Raw genomic sequence first — 20,476 nt, forward strand, 5'->3', positions numbered from 1 at the left:
AGAAAGTCTATGAGCCATTAATGGATTTCTAAAGGTAGCAGTACGAATGTCATTTTACCACACACCAAGTGAGGTGTTCCCAATAAAGCAAGACTAAAGTTACTTAGCCAGGCATTGGTGAAATTGCACCTAGAATATCCCACAGGCTTTTCTAATCATTCACATTCAATAAAGGTGAACTCCTTGTGCAAAGGCTGCAGAGATGAACTATTAGAATGAGATAGAAATGATGATATAGCCTTAATTAGGCTGGAAAATCGAGGTTTGGTACCTATAAATATTATGCAAAGGATATTCCAGGAAGAGAGATGAGCTGCTTACATTAAGCAATGTATCATCCAGAAAACAAATGAACATAAACCAGCCACTGATAAAAGGTTGGCTATGATTTAGATGACATGCAGCGAATAAAATTTTAAGCCCTGAAATAATTTTCCAGTGATGTTGTGAACAAAACCCGAACTGTTTAAGATTAATTCTCATCTATTTTATAAGGAATTATAAAAAAAAAAAAAAAAAAAAAAAAAAAAAGTAGTGTTTACATTAAAAAGCACCAGTTTTGATGGCCAAGATGATCCATTCCAGCCTTTCACTCAGAGGAAATAATCACACCCAAAAATGTAATACCATTCCATCAAAGAATGCAAATCCAAAGAACTTAAAAACAAAAACTAATTCTTTCTTAATGCTTTCCTTTTTTTTTTTTTTTTTCCCCTAGTTATTTTTTCATATAAAACTAGTTAGGGTGGTCACATTCAAAAAAAAAAAAAAAAAACACAAATTTGATCAATAATCATTTTAACATTTAAAAACAAATAATTGAAATAGTATTTGAGGATAATTAAAGGTGTTTCTAACCAGACATTTAGAAAAAGGTTTTATTTGCAGTAATATATCTAGTAGAAGTCAAAGCTAAGGTAGATACATTGGCCTGACTCATTCTTAGCATGTTAAAACCTTTGAACAGATTAAGTAAAAAGCACTATGTTTCTAAGAAGCTACTCAGTGTTCCATCTTCATTTAATTACAGTGACAATAAATAATAAAATTTTACTTGTAATTAAGAAGCTCATGCTAACTTACAAAAAATGAGTAAGTACACATTACAACATAGGGCCATTTCTTTTAGCTTCAAATAAATATTTTTAAATCAAAAGCAACCTAAAACATACTTCTGAAGTCATAAAAAATAGCCTAAAAACTGGAGCGATATGTTGCTGATCCAAACAAATTTCTATCTTTTAAAGAATAAAATAAAAATCACAGAAGGTTTATTCAGAGGTTTCCTAACGTATAAGGAGCTTTTATAAACTATGGTTAAAACAAAACACCATTGAGATTCACCTTGAGACTCACACTGTAATTCTCAGAAGGTTTATGAGGTATTGCTAACCTAAAGAGAAATAAATTTCCCTGGGGAGTAACCCAGAAAAGCTTTATGGTTGAAGTTAGTAAAATCAGTCACATAATTCCCATATCAAGATTTATGGTTTCCTCAGAAGTCCCAGCTCCAGTCATAGCAAAAAAGGACAACAGGAAGCTCCTTTGTTACTGCAATAACCAGCATACCCTTGGAGTAGTAATTAATTCCTGTGCATTCACATGGTTAAAGTCTAGCTGCAAACCATGTCTGACTTTTACAAGACTTAGTTAACTTGGATAGAAATTACTTTCTTTGCTAATCTGACAAACATGAGAGAAATTTTAAGACTATGCACATGCATTCAACTTATATGCCTTGTTAATAGAACCGCATACCTATAGGAAAAGCTAAAAAAAGTTCTTTGTGTTTCTTGACTCAAAGCCTATGGAAATCAGGGTCACAGTAACTAAACACAGTAAACTATGGCTTTAGCAATACAATTCCATATATTAAGATTATGAAAGTTCATTAACAAGACTAGATCACACTAGCAGTTCCAATTCATATGAATCAAAGGGAAAGTTTTGCACAATGCCTCCTTTCAGTAGGCATCTGGTAAAAGCTTGAAAAATACTCCTCAGTAGAACTAAAAGCCATGGCTGATAACATTTAGAAAGAATAAAACAGTACAATTTGAAATGTTAATGCAACGTGTTTTTGAAAGGAAAACAAAAAGGGACTCTAATTTCTCTTTCTGTAACATCAGAAGAGGTGTCTAAGATGTTTTCTTTCCAATTCCGGTGAGTTCACAGCAATACTTTTATCATTTCACATACCTTTTACATTTGGATTCTAAGCTGCTGAATTCCCCAGAAACTTGTCATTCTTAGTCCAAACCACTACCTGGAATTTCACGGTTAAAAACGATCCTACAACTGCACAATTGTGGATAAATGCTGCAGCTGACAGAATTCAGCAAAGTTTACCACAAAAATCATTTGGGGGCATTACAAGGAGAGAGACAGATGCAATGAGGTAAAATGAAACTGCAATAATTTGGCTTGATTGTTTTTTGTGTGTGTGTGAGCTCCTTTGTTGTTTTAACTATATGCGTATTTGCGGTCTGTTTTACTAATCCTCCACCAGAGCTATTTTAAAACTTATTCAACAAGTTGTACATTTCTACCATAATGACAGCAATAAAATATCCCAGACAGAGAAACTTTTACATTGCAAAGTGAATCACGTTCCTCATCCTTATTTTCCCTCCATTATTAAACTATCTATAAGAACAGTATTTGTAATTCTTCTACACACTAAATAATAAACATATGGAGAAACAAATCATCCGAAGTTCAAGTATAAACTAAACTGAATGAGCATGCAGAGAACTAGAAATTGTTGTTAAGGAAGAACACCAACAAATAAGAAGTCTTCAAGAAAAGGTCTCCTCTCTGATAGTTTAAAAAACTAAAAAAAAAAAAAAAAAAAAAAAAAAAAATCCTTTCACAACTTTTTTCAAAAAAGCTGGCCTTTAATACTTAATAAGCCTTAAAATACTGTTGTGGAACATCATTGTTAAGATCAGAGATTTTTAGTAGGTTCATGGAGCATAACCAAATTTTTCTACAGGGAAAAAGCATCTCATTGCACTCTTCCTTTTATTCCCATTCTCTTTCAGCCTTCTTCAATATCACTACAGATGTTCAACACTACCATCACAATTAATTCTAAGAAGCATAAGAACTCTCTAAGTTTTGAAGGTACTTCCCCATCCCATAAGTCTGCTCGAACAGGGTCTATATATACACATGCACAAATGCAAGCAAGTAAATAGAAACTTTCTGAAAGATATTATGTCTTAATATAAAAAATTTACTTGGAAATTGTGTGTGTGTGTATACCATCATTGCTTAAATAACTGTAAAAGCCTCAGATCAATTCTACAGAAAACAAAGACTGAAAATACATTATTTGAATTAGTGAGCATATAAATATTCCAAAGGATGCATTAAGAAGGTGTATTTTCAAGATCATGCTATTAAAAAATATATCTTAGAAATATCATGTATAAGATAAAACATCTTAGTTTAATTCTAACATTTTAGATCACCCATAAGAAAAGCTTGCTATGGTGCAAGGGGAATCCCAGACAGACCTGATGATTTACAAAAATTAGTCTTAATTTTCTTTTATTTCTTCTAGTCGCAAACAAGTATATATAGGCTTTTCTCTGAAGTGTATAAGGATAAACTAAGTTAAGTTTTGAAAATACACATGAATATATTACAGCAACATTAATCTAAGAATCTTCAAATTAACTAAATTCTTTTAATAACTGCTCTTCATTTTATTCTGTTTAGCCCTTTGGTTTTCACTCCATTCACCCTTTTTTACTCAACTATGTAGTAAAAACATTACGCATAAAGTAAAAAGAATAAGTTCCATCAGAACATGAAGTGTTTGGAATTTCTTGTTTCAGTCTTTAGCCCCTTTAGAGTACCACAGCCATGTACAAGATAACAAATAGCCAAAGCTATTGTATTCCAAAGATGTATGAATGCTGCTGTCTAACAAATGTGATCTACATAGTGAGAAAAGAGATGAGATTTTATTCATATTGCCAAATACATATCTTCCTTTGTGAAAAGGGGAAGTGTACATAAGTTTAAAAATATCTGAAAGGTGACTTACTGATGTAGTATTCTTGCACAATGCTTGTATAACCATATATGGCAGAATATCCAAAAATGATAATCATAACCACATCTCTGCTGTCCAGCTCTACTATGTGTGCTGAATGACCTTCCACAGCATACTGTTGGCCATGTACAAGTACTGCAGGAGTTCTGATACTCCACGTTTGACTGTGTATGTTGAAAATCCACAGCTCATCGGTGACATTGCCATTATTTGTTTCAATTTTGCCTCCATACATGTAGATGTCTTCCTGTAAAAATTGGGAGAGAGCAGTTAATGGTTTATAGTAAGATAACATCTGAACTGCATACTTGTGTGCTGCCTAATACTTCATAACTGAACAATCTGATTTAAATCTTCACATTTAGCTGATACCACATTAAACAGCTCAATATCAGACACTAGTCCCAGACAACAATATTTAAGCTAAATCAACAGTGATAAGAAGAATGTTTCACTGAAGAATAAACCTAGCCATGAAAACGACACCAAAATGAATCTCAACTGGATTACTTCAAGCAGAAAAGCTTTAATTACATGACTCTAATTCATACTGCAGCTATTAAAAAAAAAATAATAATAAAATAAACAGAAAGGGGTTTATAATGTTTTCTTACGGAATAGCTCACAGAACTAAAATGTGATTTACCATACACTCAATCTATGGGAATTTAATTTGGCATATACACAAGGGAGAATATTTTATCTTAATAACAACATAAGTTAAGTCTTCAGAAACTTCACAATCATTCACAAATGAACCCAAAGAAAAGGGACCATGTCTGGTACAGGATCCCCTTGGGCACATTTGCTAAAAATCGCATTCCAATGGGAGTGTTAGTTAAGTACTAAAGGGATGCAAAACAGCATGGTCTTCATGAACCACATATCAAAACAGATGGCATTGCTGTTTGAGATAAATAAGGAGTTCTTTACTTAAAAATTGACTTGAAATCGATTCTCCTATATCTCCAATTTCATCTAGAATATCAAACCAAGGCATATAAGTCACAGAATGAATTTCAGCTTGTTGGCTTCACTGACTGGCTCAAAAGGACAGTTTATCCCACTGAAATACTGCCTCTGGTTCTAAGAACGACTGTTAGTCTTTGCTAGGACATAGCAAGTCCATATGCAGTCAGCATCTCATCTACATGGTGTTTGGGCAGTTGCGTCCTGCATGCTGCAGTATAACAAATACTCAGGTTTAACTCAAATTCAATCTTACTTGCTTAAGAAAAGCAAAACAACAAAAAATCAAAACTGCAGCCTTGGTACAGTTAGCTACTGGGAGGCGGGGGGGGTGGCGGGGGGAAAAGAAAAAAAGAAAAAAAACGAACTGGAAGATAAAGAAATTGCTTGATATAAGAAGCTTGAATGAACCATGGGGAAAAATCAGTCTTATTTCAAAATGGTATCTAAGCAGATATCTTATTTTAAAATGATATCTAAGCAGAAATGTAAACTAAGTGTTACTGTCTTCATACACATCAAGAAAGACTAAAACTGACAGACAATTAAAAAATAAACAATCAGTAGATTGACATTCTATTTAGACTGGCAAAACAAAGGCTTGAGGTGGTTAGGATGTTGTCTCTATACCTAGTGGATGGTAAACAACATAGAATCAATGAACACATGAAAAACTTCCCCACTCCTGAGAGAGATTAGTCAGTAAACAAACAATTAAACTGTCTGACCTGTCTTTAAGAGCGCACTTAAAATCTCTGCAATTTTAAACTATTCTTTCATTTGATGTAGGTAAACATTTCTTGATTTGGAAGTTAAAATTGCTCCTATGCAATGATACTCCGTGTTAGAGATGAGTCTGGACTTGGATTTTTGAACTTTTTGATGTTTACATTCTCCAGTATTAATTTACCTTAGGATTTGGTACATATCTGAAACCATTTTTTTTCGTATAAGGTAAAATATTTCAAAGAACTTGGGTAAAGACCCAGAGAACCTGTGAGGAGGCACTGACTTCACACACATCCAGAGGAATTGTTTTTGTGGGATGTAAACACTGGAGGAGTCTACAGGTGTCAAAGAAGCAAGACAGATTAAATTAAAAAGTCAAAAAAAATATTAAATAGAATTTCTAAGATATATATTTATACATATATGTATAATTTCCACAGCAAGAGAAGAAAATATTCCTCTTGGATTTTCTGGGAATTTCTTCTGTTGCTTTTACAAGCTCCTCATGAAGAAATTCCATAAAAAGCCTAGTGGAAAGGAAGACAAAATGTGAAAATCTGATGACAAATTTCTCAAGAATCAAATCAGCTGAGATGATCCCAGATTTAAGTTCCTCCAGAAAGAAACTGGCAGGTGCTTACAAAAATAAAAGTGAAAAAATCTGAAAATTGTTGTCCAGATCCCAGTGTTTCCATTTAATTTTCTTGAATGCACCAATCACAAGACAGCTGAGATCAGAGATTCACCTTTTACCCTTTAAAATTTATTTCTGAGAGTAATCAATTAACTTCATCCTACTATCATGATTTTTACTGCTGACACATAAAATCACAATAAGAGATACTTTTAATAAGTGCATTGTTACAGCTATGCCACTATTAAAAATCTCGATGCATTAAAAGAATATACATTAAAAGCATGCAAAGTTGCTTTAGCTGGTCATCTTACTGAGGGTAAGAGATAAGATTTCCTGGTAAAGATGAAAATAAACTCCAGTGGATGATTGTTCTCAAGTGGGAAGGTAAGCAAAATCAGGATGCAATTTCCATTTCAGTGAAGCTTAAGTTTTATCTGTAGACTACTGAAACATCAACTTCTTGACACATTCTGACCCTACGGGAATGAGTAATGTCAAGGCAGCTGCAAATTTCTGGAGCATGATAGAGACATTAACACACAGAACATCACCACCCCTTTCCTTTCTGAGGCAAAACACTCAGTGTCTTAACATTTGACTCATTTCTTGCTAAGATACTCATCATGAAATGCATCAATGGTAAGCAGCAAACCTACTTCCTAATTGGTTCTTCAGCTGGAAAAACTGGACCAACACTAAGTAGAATTTATAGTTCATAACAAATCACATAAGCAAAAATAGTATTTATCAACCTCACTTTGTCTGTGTAAGATTAGATATCCAGGTAGCAAGGTGTTACAACTGAGTTATCCAGCAAAAAGACTTATCTCAAAAATACATCTGACATCAGCAATGACTGATGTTGTCTATAATTACAGTATCAAGATGCATTTTGTACAGTAGCTTTTACAGTACTTTCCTAATTCCATCATGTTTATAGAGAAATAACATGTCTACGTTAACTGGGTTTTTGGTCTTTGACACAGACTTCAAGCTTCAGGCCAACCTGCCCTGCCCATATATGTTTTCGGGAGGTACATGCTCTATTACGTTCAGGAATGCTGCTTTCCTCTTGTGTCTAAGGGACATCTAAAATCCCTGTCTTGAGTGCTGAATAAAGCATCATTTAGGTAGAATTAAGGGCCAAGAAAGCAACGTGGTAACAGCAGTAACAGACCTGATTGAGCTTGTTTCTTAGTTCTTCAAATTTACAGACAGGAGGGTGGGGGGGTATTATAGGGGATTTGTGGGCTAGTAAAACATGAATAGCATAAGCAAATAGTATTCTTAAAATCAACCTACATGTAGATAGCTCAGAGTTCATTCATTATACTGCCAAATAGAACTAAGGTAAATCAGCATCTCTAGCATAATCAACTAATTTCTCTCTCTTTTCTTTTTTAATACAGACAACTGATTACAGCAGAAAAAAAGAAGCTAATGAGGTAGTTGCAAGTGAAATATAACTGCATTTCAAAAAGATTTCTGAGACTGAGCAAAGACACAACACCAAAAAGGAAGAAAAAGGTGACCTGAAGAGCCACGTGAACTTCAAAATGATTACTCAGACAGCTGACAAAGTCCTCCTCACAGTTCTACTTAACTGATTCAAAGTTCAGATAAAAGAACACTTCTGTGAGGAGCAATCCTTATACATGACACAGCAGATTCTGTACACGAGACTATTCACAGAATTAGACAGAGAAAAAGACAAGAAGGTCATGACAACTGCTTTATCGACCACAAAAACAGATTTAACTAAGCTTTGCTCAGGGCTCTTTCTAAGATTAAGGAGTTCGTAGAGCTGCTAATAAAAAAAATAATAAAAATACTTCACAAGTTAGCAATGATCAGCTGAACATGAACCAAAAACTACAGAAGAACTACAGAATTAAATATGTTACATACATATTTATGAAGGACAAAAGCAATAGTCAGGTATTAAACTAGACACACAAAGGTGGACATTTTCTGGAAAGTCCAGGAAGATATTACACAAAGGAAACAAAGTGCAAATGGTCCTCATCAGCCTAAAGATGGTAAAAGAAAATAAGGAGTCCCCTTATAAACCAACAATAATTCTAGGTATGCACTAAAGGCAAGGTTTTCTGACAGGCACAGTACAGATATACAGCACTAGATTTTCAGCATGGATTTTTCAAGGACACAAATGTTGCTCACCTTTGAGCACATAAATGAAGCACACTACGTCTGTTCATAATAAGATGGCATAACGAGGTGAACAAAAATAAGTAATGGTTTAAAAACAAGGCAGCCTCATGAAATTAGTGAGGAAAAATGACAATCTGGACACGTGTTGCAAATGAAAAATGTTAAAAACTGCACTCCACAGCCTGGAGGAGCGCAAGGGCCAAGAGACAGACTGTCGAAGACAGAAAACAAAACAGCAGGCACTAAGCATCAAGACAACACAAGGTCTCCAACACATTTTTATTTTGGGGTTCTGTCTTAGCAACATCTTAAATCGCAGAGTGAAGAATGCAGGGAGGTATTTATTCAAAAAACTAACTTTGGTCATTTCAGATATATTACTTTACACTACTAAATTTACCTGAGTTACAGAAACCTCTCTAAGAGGTAAGATGAGCAGGTAGGCAGCTTGCTCATTCATGACAGGAAGAAACCTACCTACCACAACAGCTGGTTTCTTGGCAACTGTTCACATAAAAGCAAAGAGAACAGCCAAAAACTATAACTTGTTTGTTTCAAGGGAATAAAAAAAAATATATATATACACTTCTGGTAAACAAATAGCAATCAGCCTAGCAGTCTGAGCTGTATAATTTAAAAGGCAAAATTCTTTTACAAGCCTGAAAAAGAATAAAAACTTCCAATGTGCTTTTATCCTTAGGATTATTCTAATGAAGAAAGACAGGTATTTACATGAAAGCACTAATTTCTGTAAATGAATAAAGGCCCCAAATCCAAATATAAATCTTCTGCTTTTAAGAGTATAAATAAATCAATAATAAATTAACTATAACCACAGATACTTGCACAAAGTTTCATAAGAACAAAGAAATGTACAGAATTTCCATAACGTAGGCAAATGAATTATTGTTTTTAATAGAGTTAAAAGGATAAAAAATTGCAAAAGTGACCAGCAATCAGGTATGTTAACTAAAAATTCTTTCATGAGAATTGTCAAAAATAGAAGTCTATAGCACTTTAGACATTTGGAACTATTAATATGGAAGTTTTCATAGGAACTTGCATGACACGGTAATATTAATTTTATCTTAGAAAAATGTATTTTTTATTGAACAAAGTAACCTGTATTTCTGAGGTTTATTAAAATACAGGAACTTAGCTCCTTGACAATAAATATTTATAAGAAGTAGTTCAAATAACAGTACTAAAAGAAACAGATCCTTCTTAAAAAAATATATATATATATATGCTGTTGACATCCACAGGCTTCAAATATTGATCATATCTCCCTGTAGTCAATAAGATTCAGTAACAACTTTTGTCAGTACACATTATCAGGCAACCTGATATTTCACTTCAGTGCTTGCAATCTATTAGAAACTTTTCAGCTCTTTGCATATTTGCAATTTTAAAATACTTCCGCACTGCTGCTGGATATAGTTAAAGGTATTACTTCAGAGAACAATTCAATTAAGTCAGTTAATTGAATGATAATATCAGTTAATTGAATGATATATATATTTATATCCTATATACCTTAAACTACTGACATTTTCCTGGACCAGTGCTGTATTCAAAACACAAGACAGTAATATAAAGTAAATATAAATATGAAATAAAAATGCATGTTTTTGGAAAAGGCAAAATTTGAAATTCACTTGTTTGCCTGAACATTCCTACATGTACAGAAAACTAGGCCAAAGAAAAGCCTGCGAATAAAACTATGTGAACCAAGCTCTAAAACTAAGATATAAGCCAAAATTTTAGTAGAGAAGTCAGTCTGATCTTTTGTAGAATATTTAGATAAAACATGTTGAAAATGAATAAGTAACAGACATACAGAAAAGCATTTAAGATTATTAAGATTATTTATTATTTAAGATTATTATTTATTTAGATATTTATTTAAGCCTCCACTTTTAGATCTACTAGACATAAAAGGCAACCATGCTTATACTTCAACTTTCAAACCACTTAGAGTATAATGTTGAAAAAAGGAATGAAAAATATTGCAGTTTTACATAAAGAAACCAATCTCTTCATAAGTCCACTTAATTTCAGAGGAACTCTGAATAGGGTCTTATCTAGGCTATATACTAGAAGCATGTGATGGCTCATCTTACCCAGTTCTCAAGGACTTCTGAGGTCCACAAATTGGAATTAGAAAGCAAGCTGTGCATAGGATGTAACTGAAAGTCATAAAATAATAAGAGTGTGCAATTTGGTGGTACAACTGGCTAATGAGTATTAACAGAATAGTTAGAAAAGACTCTTACATTCCTAGAGCTGCTGTTTCAAATTATACTACAATAGCCTACATGAGTAGGCATATAAAAGTACAAAGAACTAATAGACAAAAGAGTGTCTTAATTATGTTAAGACAGGAAAGGTTTCACTCTTGTTTTGTTTAGGCTAGTAAAAATACCAGAAGAGTATATATACACTCAACATCTACACCAATTAATTTAGAAAATGAATCAAAACAATTACCCTTTTTTAATAAAGCTTTAAAATTAGAAGTAACATTCATAGACTTCAAATGAGTCAAATTAAGTTTGTCTCATATACTGGGAAACATCTTTACAATTACTAATACATCAGCCTGCCTGTTTGCTTCATTCTTATTTCCAGTCTAAAAAGAATCTAATTTCAATGCCCCGTCATCCTTCTATTGTCACAGGACTACTAACAACAGTTTAATTATGAGGTCAAATTCTGTGATGTGACCAGAAGTTCACTATTCTCTACAGTGACCATATATTCGCTCTCTGTACAATGCCCATTATACATTATTCCAGGGATCTAGCATTTTTTAATTTACCACCTAACACCCTATCTAGTCATAGTTTGGAAGAGTTGTATGTACCTACTTAAAAACCTCACAAGCCATTTCCTCCAGTCTCTCCATAATCATTTTTCTTTTATGATTTATTTCAAAGTACGTTGACATTTTTCAAGTATCAAGATGCCTGGAACTATATACAATCTTTGAGATATGGGAGAACCAATTGCTAACAGAGATAGGTAACGCCTTTCCAATAACCAGTCTGAAGAGGCACTGAAGGCAACACTAACAGTTTAGCTGGTCTAAAAGCAAGAACACTTTTATACTCTCTCCACTATAAATGCATAAAAAGTCTTAGTCACTTGTTATAACTATACATCAGTGGGAGTCTTCTGATCTCTTTTCTTCAGAGTAAAGAAGTACAGTACTTCAATTTTAACTAAAGAAGCTTTCTGAGGGAAATGGGCACAGTAACTTATTTCATTCTCCACAGAGTCAATTATGTAGCTTCAATTTACCTTGCACCACAATCAGGCAATACTAGCTCTGTGCTCTCACTCTGGTCTAGCACAAGGCTTTGAAATCTCAGGAGCTCAAGTCAAAAACTTAATCTAATTTCTTTGTGGATATTTTTTTTCTCTCATCTAAACAGAAAATGTTACACAATGACTATTACACAGCTCAAAACACAGCTCAAAACTGCCATCTCTAGGTACTATATAATGTCCTATCGCTCTTTACACTATATTATTTTTCTGCTTTTCAAGAGAAAAGGAAATATGTGAAATATGTGAAAGGAAAATATAAAATAAAAAAAAATCTCAAGTTAATTTAAGAACTTATTGTAAAAAGGATGTGCTTTTTCACTTAAAATTTCTTCAACTTACATGATCAGCTCCTTCGGCCTTTTGATATTTGATATAAGTGCTAGCAGAAGCAATGTATTAGTAGTTCCTTGTTTGACACTAGTGGTGTTTGTGTTCATTATTAGTAGATTTTAATTACTAATGAAAATGTGCCTTTGACAACAACAATGCTTCTTAACTACACACTTGTTTGGTACTTCATTACTGTTAATGAGTAGCATTTCCTCACTGAAAGAAAGATCTCTGAATCACAAGGCTATTTACATGGGCATGCAGCAATAGTACAAGGGTAACAGTTTTAAAATGAAATTGGGGAGACTTAGATTAGATGTTAGGCGAAAATTCTCTTCTCAGAGGGTGGTGAAGCACTGAAACAGGCTGTCCAGAGAAACTACAGATGCCTCATCCCTGGAAGTGTTCAAGACCAGGCTGGATGGGGCTTTGAGCAACCTGGTCTGGTAGGAGGTGTCCCTGCCCATTGCAGGGGGTCAGGAATTGGGTGGTCTTTATGGTCTATTCCAACCCAACTCATCCTATGATATTTACTGGTTATCCTTCAGTCTGGAACATCTCAAGAAAATATTAGCATTATCATATAAGGAAAGGTTAAATGATATTTTAAGCCTTTATTCTGAACTGCTAAATGATACATTACTTGAATGTTTCCCAACTAAAAGGTCCACATTCCACAAGAACTGTTATAACCAAAGATAGCAGTCAGAGTTAACCTTTCAGAGAACAGATAATACATTAGTAATGAATCATAGAACTATAGAGAAAAGTAATTTTTGAGTCAATTTTGGGGCACACACAGAAGAATCTAGTCATATCACTGCTGTAAAACAGCTCTACAATACTAACCACGGCACGTACAGATTCAGCATCTCTGGAAGAGCAACACAAGCTGAGAGAGGGTGCAAAAAAAAAAAAAAAAAAAAAAAAACACAAACACCCACACCTAAAATTCTACTTAAATTTTAAAGGAACGCTATATTAAAGGAAGACTGTTCATAAAAAGAAACTGAAAGGATAAGATATTTAATGACAATATGGCGACATTTTAAGGGCAGCTGCACAGATCCCATGAATGCTTTTTATTTAATTTAAAATTTAAAAATATACACAGTTTCCCATTAGAAACACCAAAATAAATCAAGCTTAACTTTACAAGAGGATAACAGAGAACTTTTAGAAGTCAGAAAGAGTACTTCAAAATTTGCTTCAAATCCAGGAGATTAAAATGGGGAGACATATAAGGCAAGCCAAGAAACAGCTTGATGAGTTGCCTGCAAAATTATATATAAAGTACTACCATACCGTTTTTCAAACTCATTAGAAGTACAGCCAACTAGATGATTTGTAGTGCCAACAGACAGTACAGAGTATTCTGAGAAGTTACAGCCTCAGCAATAAAATTAATTTTTGTATTTGAAGTCTTCACAGTAGGCTTTACAGGTATTTCCATAGCAGAAATTACAAAATAACAGAAATAACAGAAGGTCATAAAAAAGGATAAAAAAAAAAAAAAAAAAAAAAAAGAAAGAAAAAAGAAAAAAGAAAATCAGCAACAGGTCATCAGGATCAGTTCTGAAGGAATTTAAGAATGAAACAGCTGACCACTGTCTCATGTGTGTAATTCCCTCCTTAAACATGTGTCAATACCACAAGATAGAAGAACAGCAGGCAGAAAGGACAGAATTAGTGAACACATGGATAAGTTAGACAAGTTGAGGAAAATTCAAACAGCTTTTGAAAACAGAAGTCACATCCTAAAAATGACTGAATTTTCCTGAAAGAAAAAAAGGTCTGGTTGATACAGTTACCTGGAATTTCCAAAAGATGCTTGATATTGTTCCTTATGCCTTAAAGAAACTAAGCTGCCCTGGGAAAGGAAAAACAGCTCACTCAAGGGTAAGTAACTCAATGAAGCTTGGGAAAAATGGTCACTTTTAACAGTGAGGAGAGGTCATCAGTGGTGTCCCACAGAGAACAACTGTTTGTTCAGTCTGGCATTAGAACAAGAAAGCAAAGCAAGGGCAAAGAACTGCAGAAAAACCTCATAATACTGAACATGCAATACAAGGGCAAACAGACAGACATACAAAAGTCCATGTAGATAATCATCACAAGCTGCATACCAAACAATTTTAAGTCTGTACATGTAGTGATAAGGTTATAGTTGACTGGAATGAGATCATGATATTGTAATTGATAGTTCTGTGAAAACAGCAGTACAAATCCAATAGCTCATTTTCAAAATGCTAAAATATTTTTAAGAATTATGAGGGGAAAAAAACAGACTGCTGTCTATGACATCATCAATCTCTGAGGTACCAATACCACAAATGCTGTGATTCCGTTTTATCTCAGAAGGGATGTAACAGAACTCAAAAAAAAAAAAAAAAAAAGATAACAATGATGTCATTCTTTCTAACATATGAAATAACTTCCCTCTAGTTTATTAAGAAGGCAAGAAACTCTCAATATGAAAAAGAAATGAGAGTTGTATATGTCACTATATGTCAGACTTACAGAAAATCATGAGTGGTACCCAGAACACAAATATGAAACAATATAAAGAATCAAAATTAAATGAGCAAATAGCAGTATCCCAACAGGTGGTATTTCTCCACACAAAACCCCAGAATTCTTAGGCACAGGATGATATCCATGACCAAAAAATAAATAAATAAATAAATAAAAGGGCAAGGTCTGAAAGTATGAAAAAAGATAAAGACAAAGTTCTGATCTTTCCATAGAAATGCTACTATTAGTATACATAATAATAATCTCAGAAAAATCCTTGTTGCAGACCAGGACAACGTTCTGAAGAAGCTTCTATATGTTCTTGTCATTTTTCCTGACATTCTTCTCCAGGAATTCACTGCTATCCATTATTTGAACATGTTACCAGACCAGATGAACATTCTGGTCTGGCTTAGTGTACTGTTTTTTTTTTTTGTTCTTCCCTACTGAAGTTGTCTGAGGCAAACAACTGAAAATTTGGGATTAAGGAAATCTGCATTTCTCCATCACATTTAACACGTTTATCGGCAAAATTATGCACTACTTCAACTTACTTTCACTGACTGTATTTTTTGGTCCTTCATATTTCGGTTATGTTACTAACAGTAGCCAAAAATTAATTGATTAACAAAACATTTTTTAATGTGCAGTTCTGTCTATATTCTATCAGTAAAATTTATTTATTTATTAAGTGAAACAAGGCTTTTAAAGTTCTTTCAATAAAGCAGCATACACACTACAAGATCTTAGTAGAACCAAAACTATTGGTTATATTTTTACATACTTATTTGAATTTACAGTAATGGTACTCTACACCTTTATTTAATTTGTCATTGGGTTTTGCTTGTTTGTTTGGTTTTGGTGGCTTTTGTTTGTATTAAATACTACTCTGGTTCTGTACTAAGTCTCATAAAAAAAACTAAAGATGTATTTCTTGTGTGACAGGCCTTCATGGCCCTGACCAGCACCACCTGAGGCTCAGCCAAGGACCCTCTGTCCCTGACTGCTTGACTGGATGGATGGACCTGAACCTGGTCTTGTCTCCTGGATACCTCCTTATCTCCTCCTCAGGCATGTTTCCAGTCCTGTCTCTGGCCGTGACTCCCGTTGCTCCCAACTAGACTCCCTGAATGGTCTCTGGACCTGGGTCATCACTTTCTATCCCAGGGGCTGTCAAAGGACACTGCCATCGCTCTGTGTGCTGGGTTCAGCCCCTGTGGGATGGTGCCTGCTCTACCTTGGCTCCCAGATTGCTTTCCCTTACACCACAACCACCACAATTAAAAAAAAAAAAAAAAAAAAAAAAAAAAAAAAAAGCAAGCTATAGATCTAAGTACTAAAGATGACACTAATACAAAAAGTGTTTATGGACTAGACATTGAATTATCCTCAAAAATCCATGGATCATGTTAAGATTGCTAACAGCAAACACAAACTAATTAATTAAATAGAAGGCTAAGAAGTCCAAACCTGATACAAAGCAAGAGTGTGTCCATATCTCTGGAGTGGCCCTTTGGATACAGGTACTACGTTCCATATACTGCTTTCCAAATTGTAGCTAGAAGAGAAAAAAAAAAAAGTAAATGCTTTCTACCTGCATATAGGGCCTTTTGTATGTCTGAACTAAATTTCTATTTGAAGTAAACTTCTGTTTGGCAAAGTGTGCACACTTGATCTGTCACTGTTTATCTGATGTGGTGATCTGTTATAGCAGCAGTAACGAAGTCATTTTTAATTATTATACCAGTGTACTAACTCATGATAGTGTACTAAATGTTCAATGTGGAAAAATCATGAACATCTCCTTCAGGGACCTATGAACAGTTTCTTGTAAGTCAAGTGATTTTCATTATGGTCCCATTTTCTGAAAGTTACAACACTAGGTTACTAAGCTCAGTTATCAGCAACACATACACACAACTACCTATGACACAACCTTTTGCATTACTTCGAAGACTTAGTAGTGAGCAGCCTCTCACATGCACAGTTGATTTTAATTTCCATTCACTTAAAAAAAAAAAAAAAAAAAAAAAAAAGCACAGGTGGAAAAGGAAAAAGACCAGAAGAAAATGGGATTTCTTTTGGATAATTACAAAAAGTTGCAAAAGAAAACAGAAGATAGACAAAAGCAGGAGAAATAGACATGTTGATAAACATGTTATTTATAATATGTTAATTATAAGAAAACTAAGCAGAAAATAAGTAAGATAACAAATAATCTTAAAAAAAAAGTATAAAACTTTCAATTAAGTAGCAGGATAGATGTACTTGTGTTGATATTTGTTTTCCCTAAGCCATATCAGAGGGGATATCATAATAGAGAAATCACTTACTTCAACACCATTTGGAATGAACTGTAGTTGAAAGTGTATCCGCCAATCACCCACATAAATTTTCCGTGTAGAACTGCCTTATGGGAAGCCCGGCCCACAGAAGGGCTGAATGGCTTCACATTTGGTAAAATCCAGTAAGACTCCGTGGAAGGGACATTCAAAGAACAATCTGGACCTGTTTTGTAAACAAATGTGCAATTTGTACAATCTGTTAGAGAGAGATGTTAAAGCCAATAAAGCAGAAATAGGGAAGGCTTAATTACAGATGTCAGGATTGCTCATTCGGATAAAATACAGTATACACTTTTATGTTTAACAGATGCTCAATGAAAAATTGGCAACAAGAGACATCAGTCAAATTGGAAGAGCTAGATTAGCTTAAATAATGATACATTTCGGCATTCTTCTCAGAAAACATACTGTATGAGTCACAAATTGAAAGAAAGGCATAACATCATGTTTTTAGAGGCAACAGAGGTTTAAAAGGTGTAGCACAGTATAAACAATATGCTACCTCTGGAGAAAAACTATAGTGCATTTGAACTAATCAAAATAAGTTTATATTAAAGCAAATAACATTACAGTAGATTACATTACAATATCTTTTATACTATACAAAGTTTCAGGAGTACAAATTTGGCCTTCACCAATGCCATTTTGCATTGTCTTTCAAGAGGACAATACACACTAAACTGATTGATAGAAAGACTGATTTGAGTATTTAAATTTTATAGTTTATCTATGAAGCTACAAAAGCCTATAACCATATATTATTTTGGAATATATTTTAAACAATTATTTTTTCTAAATGAAGAAAAAACATCAAGATGTGTCATTTTTAAAAGATTCATTATTTTTAAAAACATATATACAAGAAATATTTTCCATTTGTTGTCTAATATGCTGTGATCTCTTTGCCATTGGTTTATACTATAGAAACTAGAAAAACTTTAAAGACTTGTTATTTAAAACCTCAATATATTTACACTTCTGCTACAAAAAAAATAAAAAAGAACAGCATGCGAACTATTTGCCTCTTGTCAGTGACTCTACAGCTTTACTGCCTGACTTTATTTCTAGCTAGGAAAACACTGAATTTTTAGGACACCAATGTGTTCTACCTTGAGCATTATCAATCACAGAACTGAAATTTTTATCATCAGTGATGGCAGACATATTGTATGACAGCTAAATGATTTCAGTAATTTGATGCTGATACTGCAAGCAATGTTATGTCCCTCTTGGCCTGCCTAGCTGGAGTAAATCCTTCACTTCACATTACTAAAAATCAAAGCTGTTGAAGTCACACTGGGCATAACCTTCTTAAAGGACTCTGCAGTAGCATACTAAAGAATAAGCAAGCAAACACACAAACAACAAAGAAACAAGTGAAAACCTAGTTTTCATCTTAAGATTAGTTCATTTGATACACTGACACGGATTTTCACAAGGCTTTTAACAAAATTCCTCAAAGACTTCTAAGGAAATCTGACTGCTGTAGAAAGAGAATGAAGGTCTTTGCATGGCTAAATAACTGGCTGTAAGCTAGAAGACTGGAGTAAAGGAACCCGTCTAAAGGGACAGAGGTCACCAGAGGAGTTCCACAAGGATTTCTGCTTGTACCTCTGCTACACAATGTACACATTAATGAGCTCAAAAGTAAAGTAGTGAAGAAAGCTTGCTGATGATGATGATTTATGGAGGGTAGAAAAAGTAAGAACAGCCTTTGATGAACCACAGAAGTTCTTACGTGACTGAGCAAAACAATTAGACATAAAATTCAATACAGATTAATGTAAAACTATGTAAGCTATGTTCTAGCTCAGCTAAACAGACAATAGCCTCAGCTAACCACCACTTCTCAGTAGCAGAGTTTCAGGTTAAGAAACCAACACAATAATGAAAATACCACAATACTCAGCAATGGTCAACAAAACAAATCATAGGGTAGGAACAGAGGACACCATTACCCCAACGTACATGTATAAATCACTTAGAAATCTGTGAGCCCTTCTCAATAATAAAAGATATATTAGAGCTGGAGACTATTTTTACAGCAGAGTAACTATGATATTTAAAGGAACAACCAAGTCAGCTGGGTCTTTTTGTCTGGAAAAAAAAAAAATGGAAGCAAATGCTAAAGGTCTATAAAATAAGTGACAGAGGGTGGATGTGAATAATTTACAGTCCCTTCAAACGTAAGTAGAGAGATCCATCAAATGCAGCATGAAGAAGCAACATTCAAACCAAACAGGAGGAGGTAGTAGTTCATGCAATAATCATCAGACCCTCTTGCCAAGGAGCTCTGACAAAGGATGCTCTGGATGCAAAGGCTTACACAGAGTTAAGGAAAAGCTGGGCAAATGTTTAGAAGAGAACCGGTGAAGTTTACTAAAACTAAATAAGCATGTGACATAAAGTCCATAATTTTAAAACATTATCCGTATTGAAAAAAAGATCAAGTTTTTCCAGTGTACATTATCATTTTGGGGCAACTTGTTACAATTACTCCTTATACACAACAACCAGGTAAATCACCTGTACCTAAACATTTGTCAACTTTTCCTGGTACTTCCTAGAAAAATGATGTTGACTTGTATCCGGATTACCTTTTGTTGCTTAAATGATGGAGACCCTCGATTCCCATTGCTCATTATACCTTCTGCCCAAGAAAGATTAATGGTATTTGAATGAGGTCTAATGAAGGTAGGAATAATTCAGTATATTATTCCTCAAGCATTAATATTGATACTGTAGAAAAATTGTAACCTCAACAATATTCTGATTTGGTAAATCACAGCAGGAAACACTTAATTTGAATCTAAAAGTGCTCAAAAATAAAAAGATGATTAATTATTCTTTGATCAGGGCACAGTTTATAATTATAAAATCTGTGCCGCCAGTAAAATGAAAAGATATTTCTGTTTTCAATAAAAGATAACATTCTTGCACAGAAATGTAGTGGTCAACAGTGTCCCCTAGTGGCAAATCACAAATCAAACACAAGCTACTCGCCTGCTAATTGATTTAAGGCTTTCTTTTCTGGAGACAAAGCACACAAATTCACATAGCAAATCCAAAATATTATTCCTGCCTACACTATACTTAGATTAAAGTGACTGTATTAAAATGAGGACAAACTTTTTATACTACTCTAACAATGCCAAAATCTTAATACTGATAACCAGATCAATAATTTAAATATCACAGATAACTTCCTTGCAACCTCGTACTTCATTGTTGGTAGGTCTACAACGAATGACAGGAAGAGTGAGATGGGGAGAAGAAACACCACACTCCCAGCTCTGACATGGAAGAGGAACACATTCTGAGGAGATGAACCTGAACTCCGGAGCTTGAAAATACTAAATCCTCCAATGTTTTCTTCAAAGG

General features: G+C 34.0%; 1 protein-coding gene across 6 annotated transcripts in view; it reads right to left on the reverse strand.

Moving 5' to 3' along the window:
• ATRNL1 (attractin like 1) overlaps nucleotides 1-20,476 on the reverse strand; it is a 490,952-nt gene that overhangs the window by 414,852 nt on the left and 55,624 nt on the right. For all 6 annotated transcript variants that reach the window (XR_014317912.1, XM_082764804.1, XM_082764803.1 and 3 more), the window contains exons 6-8: nucleotides 17,084-17,258; nucleotides 16,221-16,308; nucleotides 4,058-4,313 (exon numbers count right to left, since the gene is read on the reverse strand). Coding sequence is in view for 5 of the 6 variants with exons in the window: in XM_082764804.1 (XP_082620930.1) it covers nucleotides 4,058-4,313; nucleotides 16,221-16,308; nucleotides 17,084-17,258 (519 nt within the window). In the remaining variant the exon portion in view is untranslated. The remainder of the gene's footprint in view (nucleotides 1-4,057; nucleotides 4,314-16,220; nucleotides 16,309-17,083; nucleotides 17,259-20,476) is intronic.

The sequence above is a fragment of the Aythya marila genome (genome assembly GCF_965140915.1).
Source record: "Aythya marila genome assembly, chromosome: 7".
Classification (NCBI taxonomy): Eukaryota; Metazoa; Chordata; class Aves; order Anseriformes; family Anatidae; genus Aythya; species Aythya marila.